Raw genomic sequence first — 23,258 nt, 5'->3', positions numbered from 1 at the left:
CTCTGTGTCTGTCATGAATAAATAAATAAAATTTTTTTAAAAAAATAAATAAAGTTCATTGATGGTGAGGTGCCTGGGTGGCTCAGTCAGTTAAGCGTCCAACTCTTGATTCTGGCTTAAGTCATAGTCTCAGGGCCATGAGATCCAGCCCTGCATTAGACTCCACACTCAGCAAAGAGTCTACTTGAGATTCTCTCTCTCTCTCTCTCTTCCCCCCTCTGTGCCTCCCCCTGCTCGTGCTCACTCTCACTTAGGCTCTTCCTCTCTCAAATAAATAAATAAATCTTTAAAGTTAACTGATGGCATTTCATTTTAAACCTCTGTCTGCTTCTGTATAGACAGTTATGAACATGCACATTAGGAAAATAACTCAAAGAACATGCTTAATAAAGGTCGTTGTCATTATGCATGACATGTAAGACACTGTCTCATCCTTTGTGTTTTCTTCATAATAAAATAATGTTGGTTAAATCTAATTTTCTTTGATAACAGTGTGACAAGGATTTCTGTAAATAAGAGCACTTCTAGCAAACTCAGTAAGAAGCTGTAAAATATGGTTTGAAACAGAACCATTTGATAAATATAAAGTTAAAGATTTATTTATATTGGGCAGGTTAACCAATGACAGTATCTAAATGAGCACTAAATCATAGTCAGTTAACTGAGTCTTTGGCACTGTGAATAAATAATTTCCTCTCCAAGACTGCATTACTTTGGGAAAGTTCGTCAATGTCTTAAAAATTACTTAAGAATTTGGAGAAGTACCTGTAACGATATCTAGCACATGACAGAGACTCAATAAATATTTGTTGAATTTTAAAACTTTTGGAGATATATCTACAGAGTTGAAGAAAATTAATGCCTTTCTAAGCAGATAAATACATACAACCAAAAAGTGCTATAAATAGGAAATAGACAACAAGGTTCCAAGTACAACAGAAACAAAAACTGTTTGGGACACCTGGGTGGGCACACAGTGGTTGAGTGGTCTGCCTTTGGCTCAGGTCACGATCCCGGGGTCCTAGGATTGGAGCCCTGCATCTGCCTCTGCTTATATCTCTGCCTTTCTCTCTGTGTCTCTCATGAATAAATTAATAAAATTTTTAAAAAATCTTTAAAGTACCAGAAAAGTTTAGCAAAAATGCATAAGACCCTCATGAAGAAAACCAATGCAAATACATAAAAGAATACCCAAATAAATGTAAAGAAATATGATGTTATTGTATGCAATGACTCAATATTGTAAGGATATCATCAACTCCAAATTAACCTATAAATGTAATGTAATTATAAGCAGAATCCCAATGGGTCATTCATATATTCAATCTAAACTGTAACTGCCAAGTAAAATATAGTAGAGGAAATGGGAGGGAATGTTTTAATTTATTAAACTAGCCAAGAAAACTTTTAGGAAGAATAAGGGGAAATGGCCCTACTAGATATCAAAACATGCTATGCACAGTAATTAAAACAAGATGGTATTGCGCAAAAACAAACAGTTCAATGGAGTAAAACCACCAACCCAGAAATAAGAACAGATACACAAGGACGCCTGGGTGGCTCAGCGGTTGGGCATCTGCCTTTGGCTCAGGGCGTGATCCCAGGATCTGGGATCAAGTCCCACATTGGGCTTCCTGCGAGGAGCCTGCTTCTCCCTCTGCCTATGTCTCTGCCTCCCTGTCTCACGTGAATAAATAAATAAATCTTAAAAAAAAAAAAAAGAACAGATATACAGAAGAACTTAATATACAAGACTGGGAATCAGTGGAGGAAATTATTCAGTAATGGTGTTGAGACAACTAACTATCCATCTGGTGGTGGTGAGGGAGGAGTGTTAATAACAATAGATAGTATGTTTTGGGAGATTTATTAAGTGCTAGGCACTATTTAAGAGCTTTACATTCCTGTAAGCATTCCAGCTCACAATTCTTTATTATCAAAATCCAGTATTACAGTTGACCCCTTGAACTACATGGATTTGAACTCCACTTCTATGCAGCTTTTTTTTGATAAATATATTACAGTATAATAAATATATTTTCCAAAAAAAATAAATGTATTTTCCATATATATATATACATATATATATACACACACACACACACACACATATTTGTTTTAATCAAATAAACTCTTTGCCCAACATGAGGCTCAAATTCACAACCTCTAGAGTCACATGCTACCAACTGAGCCAGCTAGGTGCCGCCCTTATGATTCTCTTCACATTTTTTCTCCAGCTTAATTCATTGTTAAAAATATAGTATATAATACATACAGCACACAAAGTAAGTGTTATTCAACCATTTATCAATAAGGCTTCTGGTAGCTGTAGAATATTAGTAGTTAAGATTTTGGGGAGTCAAAAAATTTTTTAAGATTTTATTTATTTATTCATGAGAGAAGCAGAGACATAGGCAGAGGGAGAAGCAGACTCCCTGTGGGGAGCCCAATGCAGAACTCAATCCCAGAACCCTGGGATCACATCCTAAGCCAAAGGCAGATGCTCAACCACTAAGCCACCCAGGCATCCTCTCTAAGTGGAATTTCAACTGCACAGGGAGTCAATGTCCCTAACCCCCTTGTCCTTTAAAGGTCAACTGTAACTACCTCACTCTAGCTACTGCTTTAGTTTCTCACAATGCAAGAAAATTACTTCTCGCTAAATAATTTTTTAACGTGATTCATTCTGAATACTGCATACTTAAAAGAGAAAAAAATTCTAATTTTAAGGTGAATAAGCTGAAGATTGCATATTTTCATTCCTATAGGTACCTTCAATATAATTCAAGCACATAATACAGTTTCATTTCATCACCTTCAAGGATCACAATATTCCATTGTTTAACTTCAACCATGTTGACAACCCAATCTTGGACTTCTAGCCTTCACAACTGTGAGAAATAAATTTCTGTTGTTTAAAGTTACCCAGTGGGATCCCTGGCTGGCGCAGCGGTTTAGCGCCTGTCTTTGGCCCAGGGTGCGATCCTGGAGAACCGGGATCAAATCCCACGTCGGGCTCCCGGTGCATGGAGCCTGCTTCTCCCTCTGCCTATGTCTCTGCCTCTCTCTCTCTGACTGTGTGCCTATCATAAATAAATAAAATAAAATAAAAATAAAAATAAATAAAAATAAAAAAATAAAGTTACCCAGTCTCTGGTATTTTATTGTAGCAGCCCAAATAGACTAAGAGAATTTCATATAACATACAATTCATTTTTAAAGTGTGCACTTCAGTGGTTTGTACTATATTCAGTATGTTGTGCAATCATCACCATTAACTCCATATAATTTCCAGAAAACTCCAAAAAGAAATTAAGTACAATTAATAGTCCTAATTCTCCCCACTCTTTACCTTCTGATAACCACTAGTTTAACAGTCTCTATGGATTTTCCTATTCTGGACATTTCATATAACAATAAAATCTGTCAACTTTGTGTGACTGTCTTCTTTCACTAGGCATAATGTCATCAAGATTTTCTATATCGTAGCATGTGACTAGATCATTCATTCACACTGTATGAACAGACCACATTTATTTATCTATTCAGCAGCTGATAGACACTGGGTTATTTCTACTTTTTGGCAATTATAAATAATGCTATGAACATCCATGTAACAAGTTTATATATATAAGTATATACTTTCAACTCACTTGGTTATATACCTAGGAGTAAAATTACTGAGTCATTGTTTAACTTTTTTTTTTAAGATTTTATTTATTTATTCATGAGAAACACAGAGAGAGAGAAAGGCAGAGACACAGACAGAGGGAGAAGCAGGCTTCATGCAGGGAGCTTGACATGGGACTCGATCCCGGGTCTCCAGGATGACGCCCTGGGCTGAAGGCGGTGTTAAACCGCTGAGCCACCAGGGCTGCCCTCTGTTTAACTTTTTGAAGAATGGCCAAACTGGGTCTGAAGTGGTACCTCATTGTTGGTTGTTGTTGTTTTTTTTTTAAGATTTTATTTATTTATTCATGAGAGGTGCAGAGAGAGAGAGAGGCAGAGACATAGGCAGAGGGAGAAGCAGGCTCCATTGCAGGGAGCCCAACGTGGGACTCGATCCCAGGTCTCCAGGATCATGCCCTGGGCTGAAGGCAACACTAAACCGCTGAGCCACCAGGGCTGCCCTTCATTGTGGTTTTTAAAAAACATTTTTTAAACACTGGGCATGAAGCTGGTCTGCAGATTCCACTTGGAAAATCACTGTATTAAGTAAAGAGAAATAAATTTCATAAAACAGAAATACCAATACGTTCCTTTCTTTCTACAACAGAAATATGAAAAAGAGGCTTCAATGATGCTCCAAGGCCATTTCATCATTTAACCTGATAAACACAATTGAGTTTATTTTGATGCTTGATAAGTAGTAAAGTGATTGGGAGGCTTTATATACAAAAAACAGTAATCAGACTCAATATCCGCATATGGAGAAAAAAGACTAACATGAAATCCAGCAGCTATTTAAATTTAGATCTATGCCACATTATTAATGATCTGAATAACAGAATAAACAGCGGTACAGTATTCAATAGGCTGGCAAAGAATGTAACATTAAAATTCAAACTACATTGTCCAAAATGATAATTTATTAAGGTATTTAGAAATAAACATTCATCCATTCACTTAACATTCACTAAGTAATACCTCCACACCGGGCCTGTTTTAAACAGTGAGAATCACATCTTCTATCATCTCACAAAATGTCAATATTATTCTCTAGGAGAAAAGTAACTAGGACAACTAAATATTTTTAATTCCCCCACAATGATGTTCTTTGGAAGATCCAGAATCAGTGATAATTGCTATTTTTGTTACTTGTCAACCAAGTAAGAAAATGTCTGTTCATATGCATATAACACAAAAAACACTTTGCAATACTTAAAAATCTACCAGCAAAACCCTAAGACACTCTTTATTATTTAGGTATTTTAAAAATAAGTGAATTATTGGGTTTCAAAAATGACAACTTATTTCTTACTTTAACAATTTTCACGTTTTCTCCATTACCAAAGATCTATATGGCTAGTGCAAAACACGTAAAAACTTTAGCACTTCACTCTGAATTTAGCAAAGGACCAAAATACCCTGCATTACTCATAAACAGCTGGTGCTAATTCATTTGATTTCAGATCTATAGAGCACAAAGTTGTGATAAATTATTAGTACTATTTGGCCTAATGTCAAAAAAAAAAAAGGAAAAGAAAATCAGCTTTTTAGAGTAATTCAGCTAAATTTTATTGAAATTATCTTTTATCTGCCCTTGTAAAGCATGAGGAAAAAATGTAGGTTAAATCAATAGCAATAAAGATAATTTTTTTCCTAAAGATTTTTTATTTTTAGGTAATCTCTACACCTAACATGAGGCTTGAATTCATGACCCAGAGATTGAGTCTCATGCTTTACTGACTAAGCCAGTTAGGCACCCCAATAAAGATAAATTTAAATTTAAAGATAAAGATATCTTTTAAAAGAAGAGATTACTTTCATATGGAAAAGGGCCAAGAAATTCCAAATTAAAAAAAAATGAGGGAGCAAGAATAATTTCAGAATACAGCAAGAATAATTTTAAAGCTATCATATAATATATATAACATAAATAATACAATTACTACAAAACATATAATGTTTAATATTAAAGCTTTTTTTTCAAAGATTTTATTTATTTGAGAGAGAGACAGAGAGACAGAGCACAGGGGAGAGAGAGAGTAAGAAGCAGACTCTCTGCTAAGTGGGGAGCCTGACATGGGGCTTGATCCCAGGACCCTGAGATCATGATCTGAGTGTAAGGCAGACACTTAATTGCACCACCCAGGCACCCCTACATCTCTTAATTAAGACAGGGGTATTGGTACATATATAGACAAACAAAAGATGAACCACAGAAGAGTCCAGACTTGGGTGGTTATAAAACAGAGATAGCATTAAAAATCAGTGGGGAAAAAGGATGGACTCAATAAATGATATTGGGACAACTGGCTATACATATGGAAAAAACAAAATTAGCTTCCGAATTCACACCAAACACAAAAATAAATTCCAGATGAATTAAATACCAAAATGTAAAAACCAAAATTTTAAACCTTTTAGAAGAAAATCCTTTTGAAGACAGGTAAAGATTTCTTTTGCAGCATCTACATGGCTCAGACCATTGGACAGCCCATTCTTGGTGTCGGCTCAGGTCATGATCTTAGGGTACTGGGACTGAGCCCGTCAGGCTCCAAGATCAGTGGGAAGTCGGCTTCAGGATTCTCTCTTTTTCTTTCCCTCTGCCCTTCCCCTGCTCTCTCTCTAAAATAAATTTTAAAATCTTAAAAAAAAGATTTCTTTTAAAATACCCAAACACAATAATCATAAAGGTAAAGTGAGTAATTATAGCTATAATAAAATTTAAATCTAAAACTCTGTAAACATGAAAAGATCACCACTGTCTGGGAGAGGCTATTTACAACTAAATAAGAACCAGATTCCAAAGCATACCTTACTCCCCTCAAAAGGAAAACCATACAAATCAATTTTTTAAAAAAATGCTAACAGCCAAAAGGTAACAGCAGGCAAAGGATATACAAAGGTGAGTCACAGAAGAGGAAATCCCAATGACCAATAAAAAAAATTGCTCAATCTCACTAGTAATTAGGGAAAAAATGCAAACTTAAACAATAAGATTATATCATATTGTAAAAACTAAAATGTCTGTATGTTAAGTGCTGGAAAAGACGTGTAACGGGCACTCATACACTGCTGGCAAGAGTACAAACTGGTATAACTAGGTGAAGACAAAGGTAACTCATCACCCACCAATTCTATGTAGCAACAGGATACATATTTTAGACATATATCCTAAAGAAACTCTTACATATATACGTAAAGAGACATATAGAGGAATGTGTACTCCAGAAAAAATAAAATTAGAAGCCACTTAAATTATCCTCAGATAAGGAAACAGAGAATTGTGGTATATTCACAAAATAGGATACTACCTAGTAATCAAACAGAATTAACTAGCTCTCTATATATCAACATGGCTAAATTTCAAATGCCATTTTAAATTTTTAAAATGCAGTTTGCAAAAGGAAATATACAGTATGACACCAGTATATATATTTTTAAAAAACACAAAACAGTATATTACCTATGAGCGCAAAGATACATAAACGTGAAAAAAAGGATCTATACTAACTTTAGAATAGTGGTTATTTCTGGGAAAGGTTAGTGGAATCAAAAGGAGATACAGGGATCCCTGGGTGGCGCAGCGGTTTGGCGCCTGCCTTTGGCCTAGGGCGCGATCCTGGAGAACCAGGATCGATTCCCACGTCGGGCTCCCGGTGCATGGAGCCTGCTTCTCTCTGCCTGTGTCTCTGCCTCTCTTTCTCTCTCTGTGACTATCATAAATAAATAAAAATTAAAAAAAATATATTTAAAAGGAGATACAAAAGAGATTCAATTGAATCTGTAATGTTTTATTTCTAAAAATTAAAGTTCTGAAACAAATACCACAATATGTTAACACTTAAATCTGGGTGCTAAGCATATGGATATATGTTATGCTATTTGCTGTACTTGCTTGAAATTTTTTTTTTAAGATTTCTTTTTTTTTTTAAGATTTTATTTATTTATTCATGAGAGACAGAGAGAGACACACACACACACACAAGGCAGAGGGAGAAGCAGGCTCCATGCAGGGAGCTGGACTTGGGATGCCTGACGTGGGACTCTATCTCCGGTCTTCAGGCTCATGTCCTGGGCTGAAGGCGGCGCTAAACCGCTGAGCCACCAGGGCTGGGCTTTTTTTCTTTTTTTTTTCTTTTTAAGTAATCTCTATACCCAACTCAACTCATAATCCCAAGATCAAGAGTTGCATGCTCTTCTGAGTGAGCCAACTAGGCACCCCATGCTTAAAATCTCTTAGAGTATATATAAATTATACTTGTTTTAATGCATAGAGCTTCTAGAAATAATTATAGTCAAGTAAGGAATAGTTTCCATCATAAAAAATAAGTTGGAGGGGTGCCTGGGTGGTTCAGTCGGTCGAACATCTGCCTTTAGCTCAGGTCATGATCCTGAAGTGCCAAGATCCAGACCCAGGTCAAGTCCCTGCTGGGTGGGGAATCTGCTTCTTTCTCTGCCCCTAACGCTCCTCATTCTCTTTTTTTTTTTTTTCTCTCTCTCTCACTTTCTCTCTCAAGTAAATAAGTGAAATATTAAAAAAAAAAAAAAATAGATTGGAAATTATGACATTAAATCACTAGGAAACTGAAGACAGCATAATGTAGGCCTCAGAGCCCATTCAAGAGTATTAATACTGAAGTGTAAGCAAGGATCACATTAAAAGATTTTTACCTAAGATACCATACCTAGAGTATGGACCCTTAAGAATTGCAGTATAGCACCTGTCTAGTATATTGCCAATGCAAGTGTTTTCAAAGGTTCACACTGTTCTGCCAATTCAAGAATTTTCAACAGTACAATAGTATAGTTTCACCTTATACTGTTGCACCTTGTTTTAAATACTTGAAAAAAGAACACATCCATTTTAAGCATAAATTCCTTTTGTTTCAAAAAGAAGCTATTTAACGGTGTTACAAAGAGTTCAATTTTACTTTCTAAAACGTATTTGCATTTGAAGATACTTTTTAATATCTCCACTAAAGAGGTGCTTGGGTGGCTCAGTTGGTTAAGTGTCTGCCTTCAGCTCAGGTCATGATCCCAGCCAGGATTCTAGGATCAAGCTCCAGCAAGCCCAAGGCTCTGCTCAGCGGGGAGTCTGCTTCTCCCTCTCCCTCTGCCACTCCTGTTTGTGTGTGCTCTCTCTGTCTCAAATATTTTTTAAAAAGCAAATAAAATTTACAGTAAAGTAACATACAAAAACAATAACTACTGCATATAAGATTGCAGAAAGTTGATATGCTTTGGACAGCAGACCTCTGATTTTAGGAAACAAGACTACAAAACATTCTGTATTATCTGTTTGGACTAGTGGTATTACACATAAACTATCCCCAATTCACAACCTGTGCCCCAAACTACCTGAAGGTTGATTATTTGGTAAAGATGTCATTTACGCACAAAAATCTTATAAATGGCTAAGTTTATTGGGGTGCATGGATGGCTTAGTTGTTTGAGCATCATGACTCTTGGTTTCCACTCAGGTCATGATCTCATGATCTCACACAGTAGTAGAATAGAGCCGGGCCTCCAGCTCCTAAGAATCTGCTTCAGATTCTTTCTCCCTCTCCTTCACTCTCCCTTTCTGCCCTTCCCCACTCTTGTTCATGCAGGCACGTGCTTGCTCTCTCTCAAATAAAATCTTTCAAATTAAATAAATAAATGGCTAGGTTTCTAGATTAGGTTACAAAAGTTTCATCAGGGATCCCTGGGTGGCGCAGTGGTTTGGCGCCTGCCTTTGGCCCAGGGTGCGATCTTGGAGACCTGGGATTGAATCCCACGTCGGGCTCCCGGTGCATGGAGCCTGCTTCTCCCTCTGCCTGTGTCTCTGCCTGTGTCTCTGCCTCTCTCTCTCTCTCTCTCTGTATGACTATCATAAAAAAAAAAAAAAGTTTCATCAATATACTGATACTAAATATACTGGCCTGCCCTTATCAAAATGTGAGATTAGGTAAATTTGACCTCTAACATCTTTGTACATCTCATTCAACTCCTAAGAGAGTTCTCTCCCTTAGATTCCTATTTAATATCATCTTATTCCTATTTCTTCACAACAAATTACCTCAGCTAGGTATAAGAATTTATGAAGAAACTAATCCATTGTCTTTATTTGCATGACTGTATGTATATTTTCGAAAAGGACTGCTGAATCTCCAGTAATTGAGATTTCTGGTAATTTTAAATGATAGAGTACAAAAAAGTTCATACAACATGGAAAGCCTTTCTTCTTTTCTTTTTGATAACCAGATGGTGCTGGTGGTTTAGGGGCCCAAAAAGCAACACCAAAGAGAGCAACTTTATTAAAGAGTTTCTCCATACTTAGAGTCAGCTCTCCTAAACTATTAAGGCTGTATTTCAGATTCTTTCTTTCCTCTACTTCTGATTCTAGGATTCCAGAGAAGCTGTTAGCATAAAAGTTCTGATAGATAGATAGATAGATAGATAGATAGATAGATAGATAGATAGATAGATAGTGTTGAAGCCTGGGGCAGTGGTAGCCAACTGTATGTGGAGTTTTTTCTAAATAAGAGTCTGTATTCAATGTAAGCATAAGAATTAGAACTATAGAATCTATTTTATTGCCAGCAAAAATTTAAGACAGCCAAGAATACTTATTACCTAATTCAATCTTTTTGAAAGGCCAAAGGTAATCAAGTAAGTTTAAATAAATTTATCATTTATTATAAAATGTATCCAACTTACAATTCCATTTTCTTATACAATAAATACACTAAAGAAGAGAATGACAAAAATTATTTTCTTTCAGGTTCTCTGCTTTTTAGATTAGAACCTTAAAGATATTTTAGGAATTAATCAAATTCTCATGATGTAGATGTTATTTACTGAATAATATCACACATTTTTTTTATTCAGCCAATTTCCCAGATGAACTAAACACGATGATCTATTTTGCCCAGAAAAAGCAAAGGACAAGATATACAGGTTACAAATGCTACCAATGATACATGTGATATAATGACACAATGAAAAAGTCTCCTTCAATTACACAATATAAATACCATATACAAGACATTAGAATGCCAAAATTAAACTAACCAAAAGCAATAATTCAAAATAGCTTTTCTCCCACAAAAAAGGGATTCAGAACTCATTGGAAAAGCATTACAACAAGGCTAACTCTATTTGTTAAACTTTAGTGAGTAGTTACTAGGAAATTATAGTTATCGGGAAAAATAGGACAATCAGGGACGGGCCAAAGGTGTTCAGATTTTCCAAAAAACAGAAGGTAGTTTTTGAAAATTAAACTTTGGCAGCAACCTCTAAAAGTTCTAGGTAAGGTAAATCTTCTCTTCTCTATACCCTTGTAACTAAGTTGGTGAAGCAGGTAATAGTATCAAAATGAGCTGGAATTCATATCCTGACACTGCTAGTTAGTTGTGAACCTAGCAAATTAACAAGCTCTTATCTCTGAATAAAACAATATTAATACTACCTAGCTTGCAGGGTGGTTTTGTCAAGATTAAATGAGATATGTTTGTATTTAAGTAATGGTACCCAAAGTATACTGATGTGTATCAGTCTAGAGGAAGGTCCCCATTAGCATGATCAAGGGCTATTTCTGATCCATTTTATCTCCTTTTGATCAATAACTTGAATGTAGACACAGAAGTCATAATTTTAAACCTACAGGAGAAAACAAAACCAGCAGACAGCACTACCAGGTTGTATAACATGAAAGAATTGAGAATTAAGAAGACCTTGAACAAGTAGCAGATAGGCCCTGACCTTAAAAAAAAAAAAAAAAATTGTAAAGGAGATAAATATAGGGTTTTACACTTAGATTTAACTTTAAAAATGCACAATACAGGGATCCCTGGGTGGCTCAGCGGTTTAGCACCTGCCTTTGGCCCAGGGCGCGATCCTGGAGACCCGGGATCGAATCCCACATCGGGCTCCCGGTGCATGGAGCCTGCTTCTCCCTCTGCCTGTGTCTCTGCCTCTCTCTTTCTCTCTCTGTGACTATCACAAATAAATAAATAAAATAATAATAATAAAAAAATAAATAAAAAATAAATAAATAAATAAAAATGCACAATACATAGAATGGGGTGGGGGAGCCAATTTTAAAAGAATACAAGAGTTTTAATTGACTATAAGCTCATTATGAGCCAAGAATGTGATTTACTGCAGGAAAAAAAGAGAATACAACTTTACCCTGTATTAATAATGGTAATGTCTAGCTCAAGAGAACAAGTGTTCAGCATATCCTTCACTAATCACGGTGTTCCACTGGGGACACATTTTAGAAGAAATATTGGCAAACAGCTTTTCCAAAATAAGGTAACCTAAATGATAAAGGGTTTGGAATACAGAATGTTAGACAAATTGGGAATGTTTAAATTGCAAAAGAGAAAATCTGAGAGAATATGTAACCTGTCTTCAAATATATGAGGACCTATCATACAGAAAAGGAACTGTGTCTAGTTCAATACAGCTCTAAACAGGGCAGCCCGGGTGGCTCAACGGTTTAGCGCCGCCTGCAGCCCAGGGCGTGATCCTGGAGACCCGGGATGGAGTCCCACATCGGGCTCCCTGCATGGAGCCTGCTTTTCCCTCTGCCTGTGTCTCTGCCTCTCTCTTTCTCTCCTCTCTGTGTCTCTCATGAATAAATAAATAAAATCTTTAAAAAATATATATAGCTCTAAACAGCTAAAAATTACATGGTACTCCACATAAAAAAGACCTTTCTAATATGACACTAAATTGGGCTAGCTTTAATAGTGATGCACCTTCTACTGCTACAGTATTCAGAGATTAAATTAGCTTCATTTTAAACAAAAATGTACTGGGTACTTAGATCCTAGGCAATATGCAAAGCACCAGTGATGATAATGAGGAAATGAACATGGTCTCTTCTTTCATGGAAGATAAATGATCAAGGCAAATAACCACACGGATAAATTTAAAATAACAAATAAATCTCTAAGGAAAGGAATACAGCTCTTCAAGAACATTTAACAAAGGATTATGACTTATGTGGGATCAGAACAGGCTTCCCTTCAATAGATGAGTGATCTATGAGTAGGAGGTAAATGGTTAGGAACAGAACATCACAAAGAAGGGAAACAGCACATGCAAAGACCTTGTGGTAAGAGAAACTACTAAAGTTCAAGGAACTGAATGGCTTATATAACCTGAGCACAGAGAGTAGGGCAGTGAGTACAGAGTAGCAGAAGTAGAACCACAAAAGGCCTTAAAGGCCCAGTTTGGATTTCATCTTCTCCCCAAATTAACCCGATACTATTGAGGTAGGGGTTTAAGCAGCCAACAGGCATGGGAAGAAACAATCAATGTGGAAAATGCTGTAAAGAGACCTCTAGTGAGCTTCCTGAAGTAGTCCAAACCACAAATTATGGTAGTTTGAGAAAATGTGGTGGAAATGAAGATACAGAGAGGTGGACAGATTGAAGATACTTTTTAGGATATTAAAATGACAGGAACTCCTGGGCGGCTCAGTGGTTGAGCATCTGCCTTCAGCTCAGGGGGTGATCCAGGGATCCAGGATCGAGTACCGCATCAGGCTCCCTGCAAGAAGCCTGCTTCTCCCTCTGCCTATGTCTCTGCCTCATTCATTCTCTCTCTCTCTCTCTCTGTATGTGTATGTCTCATAAATAAATAATAAGAATCTTTAAAAAAAAAAAAGAGGATATTAAAATGACAGAACCCACATGACCAGTTCAGTGGATTATTTGGTTATAGCTTAAAGCAGCAATGCCCTCCCCCCCCCACCGCCAAAAAAAAGCAGCAATGCCCAAGCCAGATTCTTCAGCCCTAATAATACCCTTTTTGCAAAGGGGTGGAGTTGGGTGGAACAGAACTCAGTGATGAATTTTACTGGAGGGACAGAGGATGTGGTAAAAAAGAAGAAAGGATGACCATGACCACCACCACAACCACCTTTCCAACCCACACTGGTTTTCAGACTATATAAGTGGATGCACGGTGATGCCATTCACTGAAATAGAAAACAGGAAAAGTACTAATTAGGTGGGCTAAGATCATGGGTTTAGATGTGAACAGTAGAGTTTGAGGTGCCTTGATTTTACATAGGAAGTCTGACATTGATCTGGAACTTAAAGGATAGGTGTGGACTGGGAGTAAAATATTGAGAACCATTGGCATATGGATGGTAATTGAAGCTACAGGCTTAGAAGCGATTGCCTGAAGAGAAAACAGAGAAGAGAGCCTTGAGGAATATCTGCACTGAATAACAGGGTAGAGGAGGGTGAGTCTGCAAAAGAGAGGTAGGAGTGAAAACAAGCAAGGCTGCACAGAAGCCATGGGAAGAGCGTTTTCATGAAATGGTCAATGTCAAATGCTGTGGAGACATCAACTCAAAGAATGAAAAATGTCAATTAAGGGTGCTTGAGTGGCTCAGCTGGTTGAGTGTCTGCCTTCTGCTGGGGTCAGGATCTCAGGGTCCTGGGATCGGGTCCCAGGTCAGGCTCCCTGCTCAGGGAGGAGCCTGCTTCTCCCTCTCCCTCTGCCTTCCTCTCCTTCTACCCCTTCTCTCCGTCTGCGCCCCCCCCCCCCCCCCGTGTGCTCGGGCTCTCTCTCTCAAAAAGAAAAAAAAAAGAAAGAAAGAAAATAAAGAAATAAAAGAAAAGAAATCTTAAAAGAAAAAAAAAGAAAAATGTCAATTAAGTTTAGGAACTCGTTTCAGTGGACTGATACGGCCAGCAATCAGACCTCAGTGGGCTGAATAGGTGGTAAGCAAATGGAAGACAGTAAATGTACACAACTCCATCAAAATTTCTAGCTGAAAAAATGGGAAGAGAAAAGGAGACAGCTGTGAAGGTGGAGGGAGGGTTTCTCTTAAAATGGAAGAAGATTAAGTATGTTAAGAGGGAAAAGGTGAATACATAGGAGTGGGGTTCCTTGGGTGGGGGAAAAAAGAGACTCTGAAACATGAGTAGAGAGAGAGTAGCCATAGATTAAAGGAGAGGCTATGGGGAAGAGGAAGAGGTCAAATTAAATGACCTTTAAGGTGTCTTCTCACTCCATAATTTCACGACTTTCAATGCCATTTAGATAGGACATCCACATGCACGCATAAATTTATGCAAACTTGTTCAAGTCTTCCAGTATAAATAAATCGGCCAAGCACATCCTTATCCCCTAGTGACGCAGTTAATGTCCCTACGTTTATGACCAGTGTAATCTCTGGGCAAGATCCATCCCTCAGAGAGAGCTTTTAGCTCAACGCACACTGCAGCACCGCACCGAACCAGCCCTCGCCAAACCCATACTACACCGCGATTTTAAGAAGCTAAAGGAGGAAGTGAAATTTAAAATCCTGAAACTACAATATACCCTACTACATTCAAAGCGACTGTCATTCACAAAAACAAAACGCGACACCCCAAACGCATCCCCACTCCAAGCTGAGGACACTCCTGCCTGTTCCGACGGTGACAGGTCCCCCAGCCAGGCTCAGGTCTAACGCCACAAGTCATTTGCACCTCCTCCTTCCTTTCCCAAGACCTTTCACACTCTAAAGCAGCAGAAATGGGTTCCTAAGGGTCCTTCCACAGCCCTCGCCCCCACGCAGCCGACGGATCCCCCGCAGTTATCCCCGCGGCTGCACCTAATAAGCTCTGGCTAGGGGGGTGCGACGCCCCCAGAGCCCGTCCGACGGGGCTGGGACCGCCGCAACCCTGCGGCTGGCTTGGGGGACGCGGATAACAAGCCCCGGGGGACAGAACGCGAGCAGCAGAGGAGACCCAGGAGACCCAGGGTGGTGAGGGGCGCAGCTCCCCTCGAGCTTCCTCGGGCGGATGGAGTTTCTGAGGCTAATCCCCTGCCACCGCTCCCCCTTCTCACCCTCAAGCCCTCCTCTGGCTGGCCGCCCCCCCGGACCCCCCATCTGCTCGGACTCACTCCCCCTCCCCCTCGGGCCGTCGGGACCTCCGAGCGCCCGCGAGCCCGGCGCCCTCGCCTCGAGCCGCAGCTCCGGGGCCGCCACTCACCCGGCCCGCCATCTTCGCGGACACGTCCGGCTTGGCGGCTACAGCTGGGCGCTCAGGAGAGCCCGCCCCCGCCGCGCGCGCGCGCGCCCGTCGCCCGCCCTCGCGCAGGCGCGCAGCCGCCGCGAAGCCGCGCGCGCACGCGCGCGCGCCCCCGGCCGCGTCCCCCGGCGCCCCCTCCCCGCAGAGCATGCGCCGGCTCCGCGGCTGCGGACACGAGGGCGGGGCGGCGGCGCCATCTTGAGCGCGGGCTGCGGGTCTCGCGAGGGTGTACCTCGGGGTGTACCTCGACCGAGTGCGGAGCCGCGGGCGGTTTACTCAGGGGCTTGTTGTGCACGTCTTGTCACAGCTGACCTTTTGCCTCGGACTTTGTAGCAAGGCCTTTGATGTTTTAATCCCTTAGCCCTGCTTCTCTTTGCCAGCTGCTGCTTGCCCAGTTAGGGCCTTTTAGCCTTTTCACCCTTCTGCTTCTGGACCCGCTGAAATGTGGGGAAGGTGCCTGAGAGCATCTGGCGCGGGGGCTGGGCTGTCCCCAAGCTGGTTCTGGATTCAAGTTCTGCGAGAATTCAAGCTTTTTCTCTGTAGGCGAGCTTGTTTATCTAGCTCCTGGAAATTATCAGCATGGGCATTTATGTTTGGTTTATATGTAGCCTGGAAAACTCAGTATTTTCTTCAAATTTAAAAGCGAGTGGGACGCCTGGGTGGCTCAGCGGTTGAGCAACTGCCTGGGGCCCAGGGCGTGATCCCGGGGTCCTGGGATCGAGTCCCACGTCGTGCTCCCTGCGTGGAGCCTGCTTCTCCCTCTGCCTCTCTATCTCTCGTGAATAAAATCTTTAAAAAATAATAATAAATTTAAAAGTGAACTGTGATTGTTGCTATTCTTTCATTTTCTACATTTTTTATTTCATTAAGTATTTATAAAGGTAGTGTTTTTAACGATCTTTATCATCCCCCCGTGTTGTTTCATTTGAGACCATATGGCTGAATTTGAATGAAATACCCCTGAAATTCGTTCTTTTTTTTACTTCGATGTCTCAACTACTGCATTTCCTCACTGAAATCCCAGAACAGAGGATAATAATCCTTAGAATAAATAATAAAAACCACATCAGCAGCGGCCCCTTACAAGAAGAGAGAATCCGCCTAGAGGATTCCCTGATGCTTTTTTTTGCCCCTGCCCCTGCTGGCTTAGATTTCTCTCCATATTTATACGAGGCAAGGAGAAATAACAGGATTTGTTCTCTTTCATTTCTTACAGTTGATTAGGAAAAATAATAGTTTTTCCAACATGAGCGAAGGAAAAAATAGAAGAGCTGGGCATGCTTAGTGGTTTAAAATTGAGAATAGAAATCAGTAAGTCACCTGAAGGTGGGCCAGAGACAGAAGAAATAAAAAAGTCAGGCCAGTTGTTTTTGTTTTTTTAAGATGCTATTTATTTATTTGAGAGAGAGCATGGTGGGGGGGAGGGGTGCAGAGGGAGAGGGAGAAGCAGACTCCCAGCTGAGCAGGGAGCCTGAAGTTTGGTTCCCAGGAGAGCTGAAGGCAGATGCTTCACAGACTGAGCCACCGAGGCACCCCAAATCAGGCCAGTTCTATAAACTCTCACACTGTACCTGAGAACCACATTGCTTTATTGGACAAATCAGATGTTAATTAAATCAGTGCATCCAAGTTTATTAGGAAAAAGAATTAGTTGAATTCTGATCTATTAACTTGCAAAAGCTACAAAAACAATTAGAATGAGTTGGGGAGCCTGGAGGTGTAGGTTCTGGTCCCTTTTCTCTGTCAACTCACTTGCCAGGTCCCTTGACCTCTCTGAGCCCCAGTTTCCTTACTTGCAAAGTGAAAGGTATAATTAGATGCACTTAATTTTTGTGTGTTACATTTTTTGGTACTTTGAATTTGAATCTATAAATCAAAGAGATTGACCAAAAAGATTCAGAAGATTATATTGGTTCTCAGTCCAGTGACCTGACATTATTTTCAAGGCCAGAGAATAATGCAGATATACTTACACCCCTGGTTTGTTACTAGGTAAAATAGATGGTAAGAGAAAATGTCTTTAATCTCTCCAATAAGGATGAATACATAGGTTTGGTGGAGAGGTTCCAATGTATCTGTCTAGAGCAAGAAAAGCAACGATGAGTGGCCCTTTGTAGCACAAGTGGTATAAATTCAGTAGCATCATGTGCACCGTCCTGCAGGTCCAGCTACCAAAGAAATTATAGGTAGATGTAAGCTCTAGCCCTTAGGGTGCTTAGTATCCAGCTGGAGCAGCAGGATTCTGAGACATTGCTCTAGGCTGTCACAGTGTCTGTGCTTCCCGTCTGTGCCTTGCTCTGATATTCAAGGTTACCTTAGAAATAGTGGAGCTGATGCTGCATCACCTTTGAGCAATTCTTACGGTAATATTGACAGACAATAAATATTTTGCTGCCCCAAATCCAAGCTCCCTTTTCTGGCCACAGTTCCTCCAGCTCATGCAGTTTGGAAACTGTCAGACAAGGTGCCCTGCCATCCCCTGGCCCAGGAGGAAGCACAGAACCCAAGTTCTATCAATCAGATGCTTTTCTCCCGCTTGGAGACTGCAACCTTGACTATCCTAAGGAAAATGGAAAACAGTGAGAGTCAGTTTATGTAATGGAGACACCTTGGAAAGACCATTCATGAATTATTTTGATCCCTGGAGTTTATCTGGTTTCTGTATTCTGCAGAATCTGGTTGCCCCTCTTTGTCTTCATTCTTCTTTCTTTCTTTCTTTCTTTCTTTCTTTCTTTCTTTCTTTCTTTGAGATTTTATTTATTTATTTGAGAGAGAGAGGACAAGCAGGGGGAAGGGCAGAGGAAGAGGGAGAAGCAGACACCCTGCTGAGCAGGGAGCACAGCTCAGAGCTCAATCCTAGGACCCCGGGACCATGACCCCAGCTGAAGGCAGACACCTAACCATCTTAGTCACCCAGATGCCCTTGTTAGTCACTTTCTTTTTTCTTTCCTTTCCTCAAAAAAATACCTCCCTCAGCTCTTCATTGATCCTGAAATCCTTTTAATATGCTTTCCTTTTACAATGAGAAAGTAGGTAAGACAGCTAACCATGATTTAGATTTATCCTATTTTTTAAAGTAATCTTGATGCCCAACGTGGGGTTCAAACTCACAACCCCAAGATCAAGAGTCACATGCCCTAACTGAATGAACCAGCCAGGCGCCTCTAAATTTGTCCTGAAGTATAAATGACTAACATCATTTTCTAAGGGCTAAAGGGCTTCTTTAGGGGGGGCAGGACGTACATCCATAAAACTAGGGAGTCAGAGAGGAAAGGTGTATTAGGTACCTTGAATGAAAGGACAAAAGATAATGACGGAATGAGGAATTAGAGCAGTATCTAAGATAAATAACAGGAATAGAGGTAAGGGTTTGATCAAGATCAGTTCTTTTTTTTTTTTTTTAAGATTTTATTTATTTATTCATGAGAGACACAGAAAGAGAGAGGCAGAGACATAGGCAGAGGGAGAAGCAGGCTCCCTGCTGGATGTGGGACTCGAACCTGGAACTCCAGTATCATGCCCTGAGCCGAAGATAGACGCTCAACCGCTGAGCCACCGAGGTGTCCCAATCAAGATCTGTTCTTGTTGAACATGGCCACTGTGTGACCCAGTGTGTTGGTTAATTTTATTTATCAACTTAGCTGGGTCACAGTGCCCAGATCCTTGGTCAAACATGATGCTGGATGTTTCCATGAGGATATTTTTAGATGAGTTTTAAATTTAAATCCATGGATTTTGAGTACAGTAGATTGCTCTCCATAATGTGGGTGGGGCCTCATCTAATTAGTTGAATTGAATAAAAGGCTGATCTCTTGGGAACAACAGGAAATTTTCCACTGTCTTCTGACTTCAACTGCAACATCACATTTTCCTGGTTTCCCAGTACACTTGAACTACAACTCTTTCCTGAATCTCTGGCTTGCCAGCCTCCCTCATCAAATTTTTGGACTCCCCAAGCCAATTGCGTAAGCCAATTTCTTAAATCTTTTTATTTTATGCAGATATATATGCTCCATATTAATTGTTTCTCTGGAGAACCCTGGCTAATACATTCAATATCCTGTCAGAGACAATGAAGTGATTCCAGGCACTACAAAGTGAAACTTAGTATCACCTGTTCCTCCCTGATGGCTAACCAACATTTGTAGGTGGAGGCCTGATTTAAAGACTTGAAGACTGCATGGATATAATTCTCTATTCAAATTATGGCCCATTAAACATCACTTAGTAAAAGCTCCATTGGAAAGGGGCTGAGTAACTTTCTGGTTACATAGGCATTTTGGTTCTAACAGTTGCAGTAATAGAGGCAGGTGGGTAGCAGGACTCCCTTTGGCTCAGGTCTTTAACCCCCAGGTCCTGGGATCAAGTCCCACATCAAGCTCCTTGAGGGGAGCCTGCTTCTCCCTCTGCCTATGTCTCTGCCTCTCTCTTTCTGTGTCTCTCATGAATAAATAAATAAAATCTTAAAAAAAAAAAAAAACCCAGTTGTGGTAACAATTTAACTGGCATTAAAATTTCTACTGTGTTTTGAAGAATGAGGGCAATAATAAACTAAGTAAAAGTAAACTGATTCAGTGTTGTCTAGTTTATTTAACAAAACAATGAAGCTTTTTTGGTGCTTGCCATGTTACCTAGAGGGAAACTACCTTTTGTCTCTAGAACCTCTAGGGTTAAACAAATGGTGCTGGGAATAGAGAGGCATTTTAGTCACTTTAAGGTATGGGTTTCAAACATCTTCCAGAAAGACTGCATGCAGGTGTTTCAGGGAACACTGCTATGCAGCAATTCACCACTGCATTGTAAATGTCCGAGAGCATCCTCCAGTGGCTCTGTGTATGCTGTGTATGTGATCAACAAGGACCCGCACCGCCCCTCTTGTAGAAGATGTCACTGTGAACAGATAAAAGTGGTCTCTAGAGCCCCTTTTACACCCTTCCTTCTACACCGCCTTCTCTCTTTCCCAAGTTCTTTGAGCAATAGTAACCTCATATATTACTGTTCCCAGAGGTATATGCAATTTAACAGAATATTGCTGGGGAGAGCAATGCTAATTGCTACCGGTGGAATTTCAGAGATTGTGACATCTCTCTGGGGAGCTTTATGTGGATAATGATCCTTATTCTTGCTGCTCCCATCATAACCCACTGGTCAGCCACCCATGGCTGACCTAAGCCCAGGCTTAAGGGAGCCTCAACAAAAACTTCATTTTACATCCCTGTCATAGCCAATTTTAGGAAAATGGAGCTGTCATCTGTTTGTTTTCTGTTGGAGAGACCTATTTCCCAAAACGATGGATAAGCCTAGGGAAGGGAGCAAAATGGAGAAAGGATATGGAATTTTTAAAGAAAGGAAGATGATCTGATGCGATGCAGCATTTTAGCTGTAGTCAGGTTTTTTATTGTTGGTATTTTTGAGTGTGTTTCTTGTTTTTTATTTTGATGAATATGTCTTTTCTCTTTGGAGGATCAAGGGCAAACACCTATAGTCACAAAAATCAATTCATTCTGGAAAGTCTGAGTGGGCAGGAGAGATGATAGAATCCTCCGTGGAAAGGAATGAATGTTGCTATGGAAACCAGATGATCCTTTAGTGAGAGCCCTAAAGCACTTGCCAGGCTGCCTAACCCTGCATATTAACAATGTGGGTCCAGAGAGCTGCTTGCAATTCTTTGGAAAGGGATCATTCAGATATTGGTCTAATAAGCATTTATGCATTTGAGAAAAGGAAGTCAGAGTCTCCTGGGAAGGGCTGAGTTGCCTGAAATCTTAAGACAAGCCCACAAACCACAGCTCACTGGTCATGACAATACTGGCTATCTGTGATGGTTCCTTAGGAGGGCTTCTGAGAAAAAGTGAAGGTGTGTCTTACAGTTTCTCCTAAGGGTTAGTTTACTGGAGGGCTGTTTCTAGGGCAAGGAACATGTAAAGTAGGGCTTTCTAAAAGAAGACATCTCTTGAGCAGAAGTGTGACCAGAACAGACAGATAACTGGGTACCTGGTGCCCCAAGAGATGTTTTCTATTAAGGAAAAAACGTCACTTAATCAACATCACAATAATCAATTTATTTGTTGAATTGAATCACCAAAATTGAGCTTAATAAACTTTTCCTGAATAGTTACTATGATTTCAATTAAACTTTCTTCCTAATTGTGGGTTTGTATTAAAAAAAAAACAAAGTTGAGTTTTGCATTATGAAATTAGTATTTTCTCTCAATCACTTAAAGAAAAAAGTCACACCCCTGTCTCCTGAATACAACAATCACCAGTAAATTAGACCTTTTTCTTCTAGCCCCTCTCCCATACATTTTCCATGCATATTATTATAAAAAATATATGATGGGCACCTATCTGGCTCAGTTGGAAGAGCATGTGGCTCTTGGTCCCTGGGTGGAAAATTTGAGCCCCATGTTGGTTTGTAGAGATTACTTAAAAAATTAAACCTTAAAAAATATGAAATGTGTTTGTGTAAAACATACATATAAACATAAAACATAAATGTGTGTATATATATACATATAAAAGATGTCTCTGTGTTAATGTGTATCTATATATGGTTGTAATCCTTTAAGAATTGAGTGCCATGTGGACAGGGACTTTATTTTATTCATAGGCATGCTGCAGATCTTGGGAAAATAACACATATCCTCAGGTCATTGAGGTGGAGGGATAAAGCCTCATTATTATAAGCTCCAATATTCCTTCTGTAGGTACAAACAGTGGCAGATAAAAATCTTTTCTTTGCTATTTGATCCTTTTTTCAGGTTATGATGAGTCCATGAATCCATTTAAGCAACCTTCATAATTGCTGGCAAAACAGTTTTGCATCTTTGACTTGAAAGTCAGCAGAAGGACATGAATAGATCATTTGTAGTAGATGAAATAAAAATACTAGTAAACATTTGGGGAAAAATGAGTAATCAAAGAAATGAAAATGAAATCAACACGAGATATTTTGGGGTTTTTTGGTTATCAAATTAGCAAACAAAACACATAAAAAAGAGCTTACCGAATGATGAAGTAAACATTGCTTTCACTTGGCTGGTGGGAATGTATAGTCTACTCATTTGTGTAGTCGATTCAGAAAACAATTTGATGGTGTAATGTGTTATCAAGAGCTTTAAACATCTTCATGTTTTGACCCAGTGATTCCACTTTTGGGTTTTTCCTGAAAAAAAAAAGAAAAAAAAAAAAAAGCAAGGAATGCTGGGGGAGAAAAGTTCAGTGAACATTATTCATATAGAAAAACTTAAAAACAATCTGAATGTTGAACTCCATGAAAATGATTAAATAAATCAGGGTATATCCATATGATGGAATATCACACAGCTTTCAGAAATGTTTAAGTGTTAAGTAATGTGGAAAATGCTCAAATTAAAATGTTAACTGGAAAAAACCCCAAATTTTATGTAATTATAATCTGAACTATGTAAAAATTGCATAGAAAAATGATTGGAGGGTGCCTGAGTGGCTCAGTTGTTAAGTGTTTGCCTTCAGCTCAGGTCATGATCCCAGGGTCCTGGGATGGAGCCTCACATTGGGTTCCCTGCTCAGCAAGGAGTCTGC

General features: G+C 39.6%; 1 protein-coding gene across 1 annotated transcript in view; it reads right to left on the bottom strand.

Moving 5' to 3' along the window:
• The window catches only part of NSF (N-ethylmaleimide sensitive factor, vesicle fusing ATPase), a 144,680-nt gene extending 128,904 nt beyond the window's left edge, over positions 1 to 15,776 (bottom strand). The window contains exon 1 of the mRNA XM_077854029.1: positions 15,657 to 15,776. Coding sequence (XP_077710155.1) covers positions 15,657 to 15,668 — 12 coding nt within the window. The 5' untranslated portion in view covers positions 15,669 to 15,776. The remainder of the gene's footprint in view (positions 1 to 15,656) is intronic.
• Between the last annotated feature and the right edge of the window lie 7,482 nt (positions 15,777 to 23,258).

Source organism: Canis aureus, chromosome 16 (genome assembly GCF_053574225.1).
Source record: "Canis aureus isolate CA01 chromosome 16, VMU_Caureus_v.1.0, whole genome shotgun sequence".
Lineage (NCBI taxonomy): Eukaryota > Metazoa > Chordata > Mammalia > Carnivora > Canidae > Canis > Canis aureus.
This window is presented reverse-complemented; position numbering and strand designations above follow the sequence as displayed.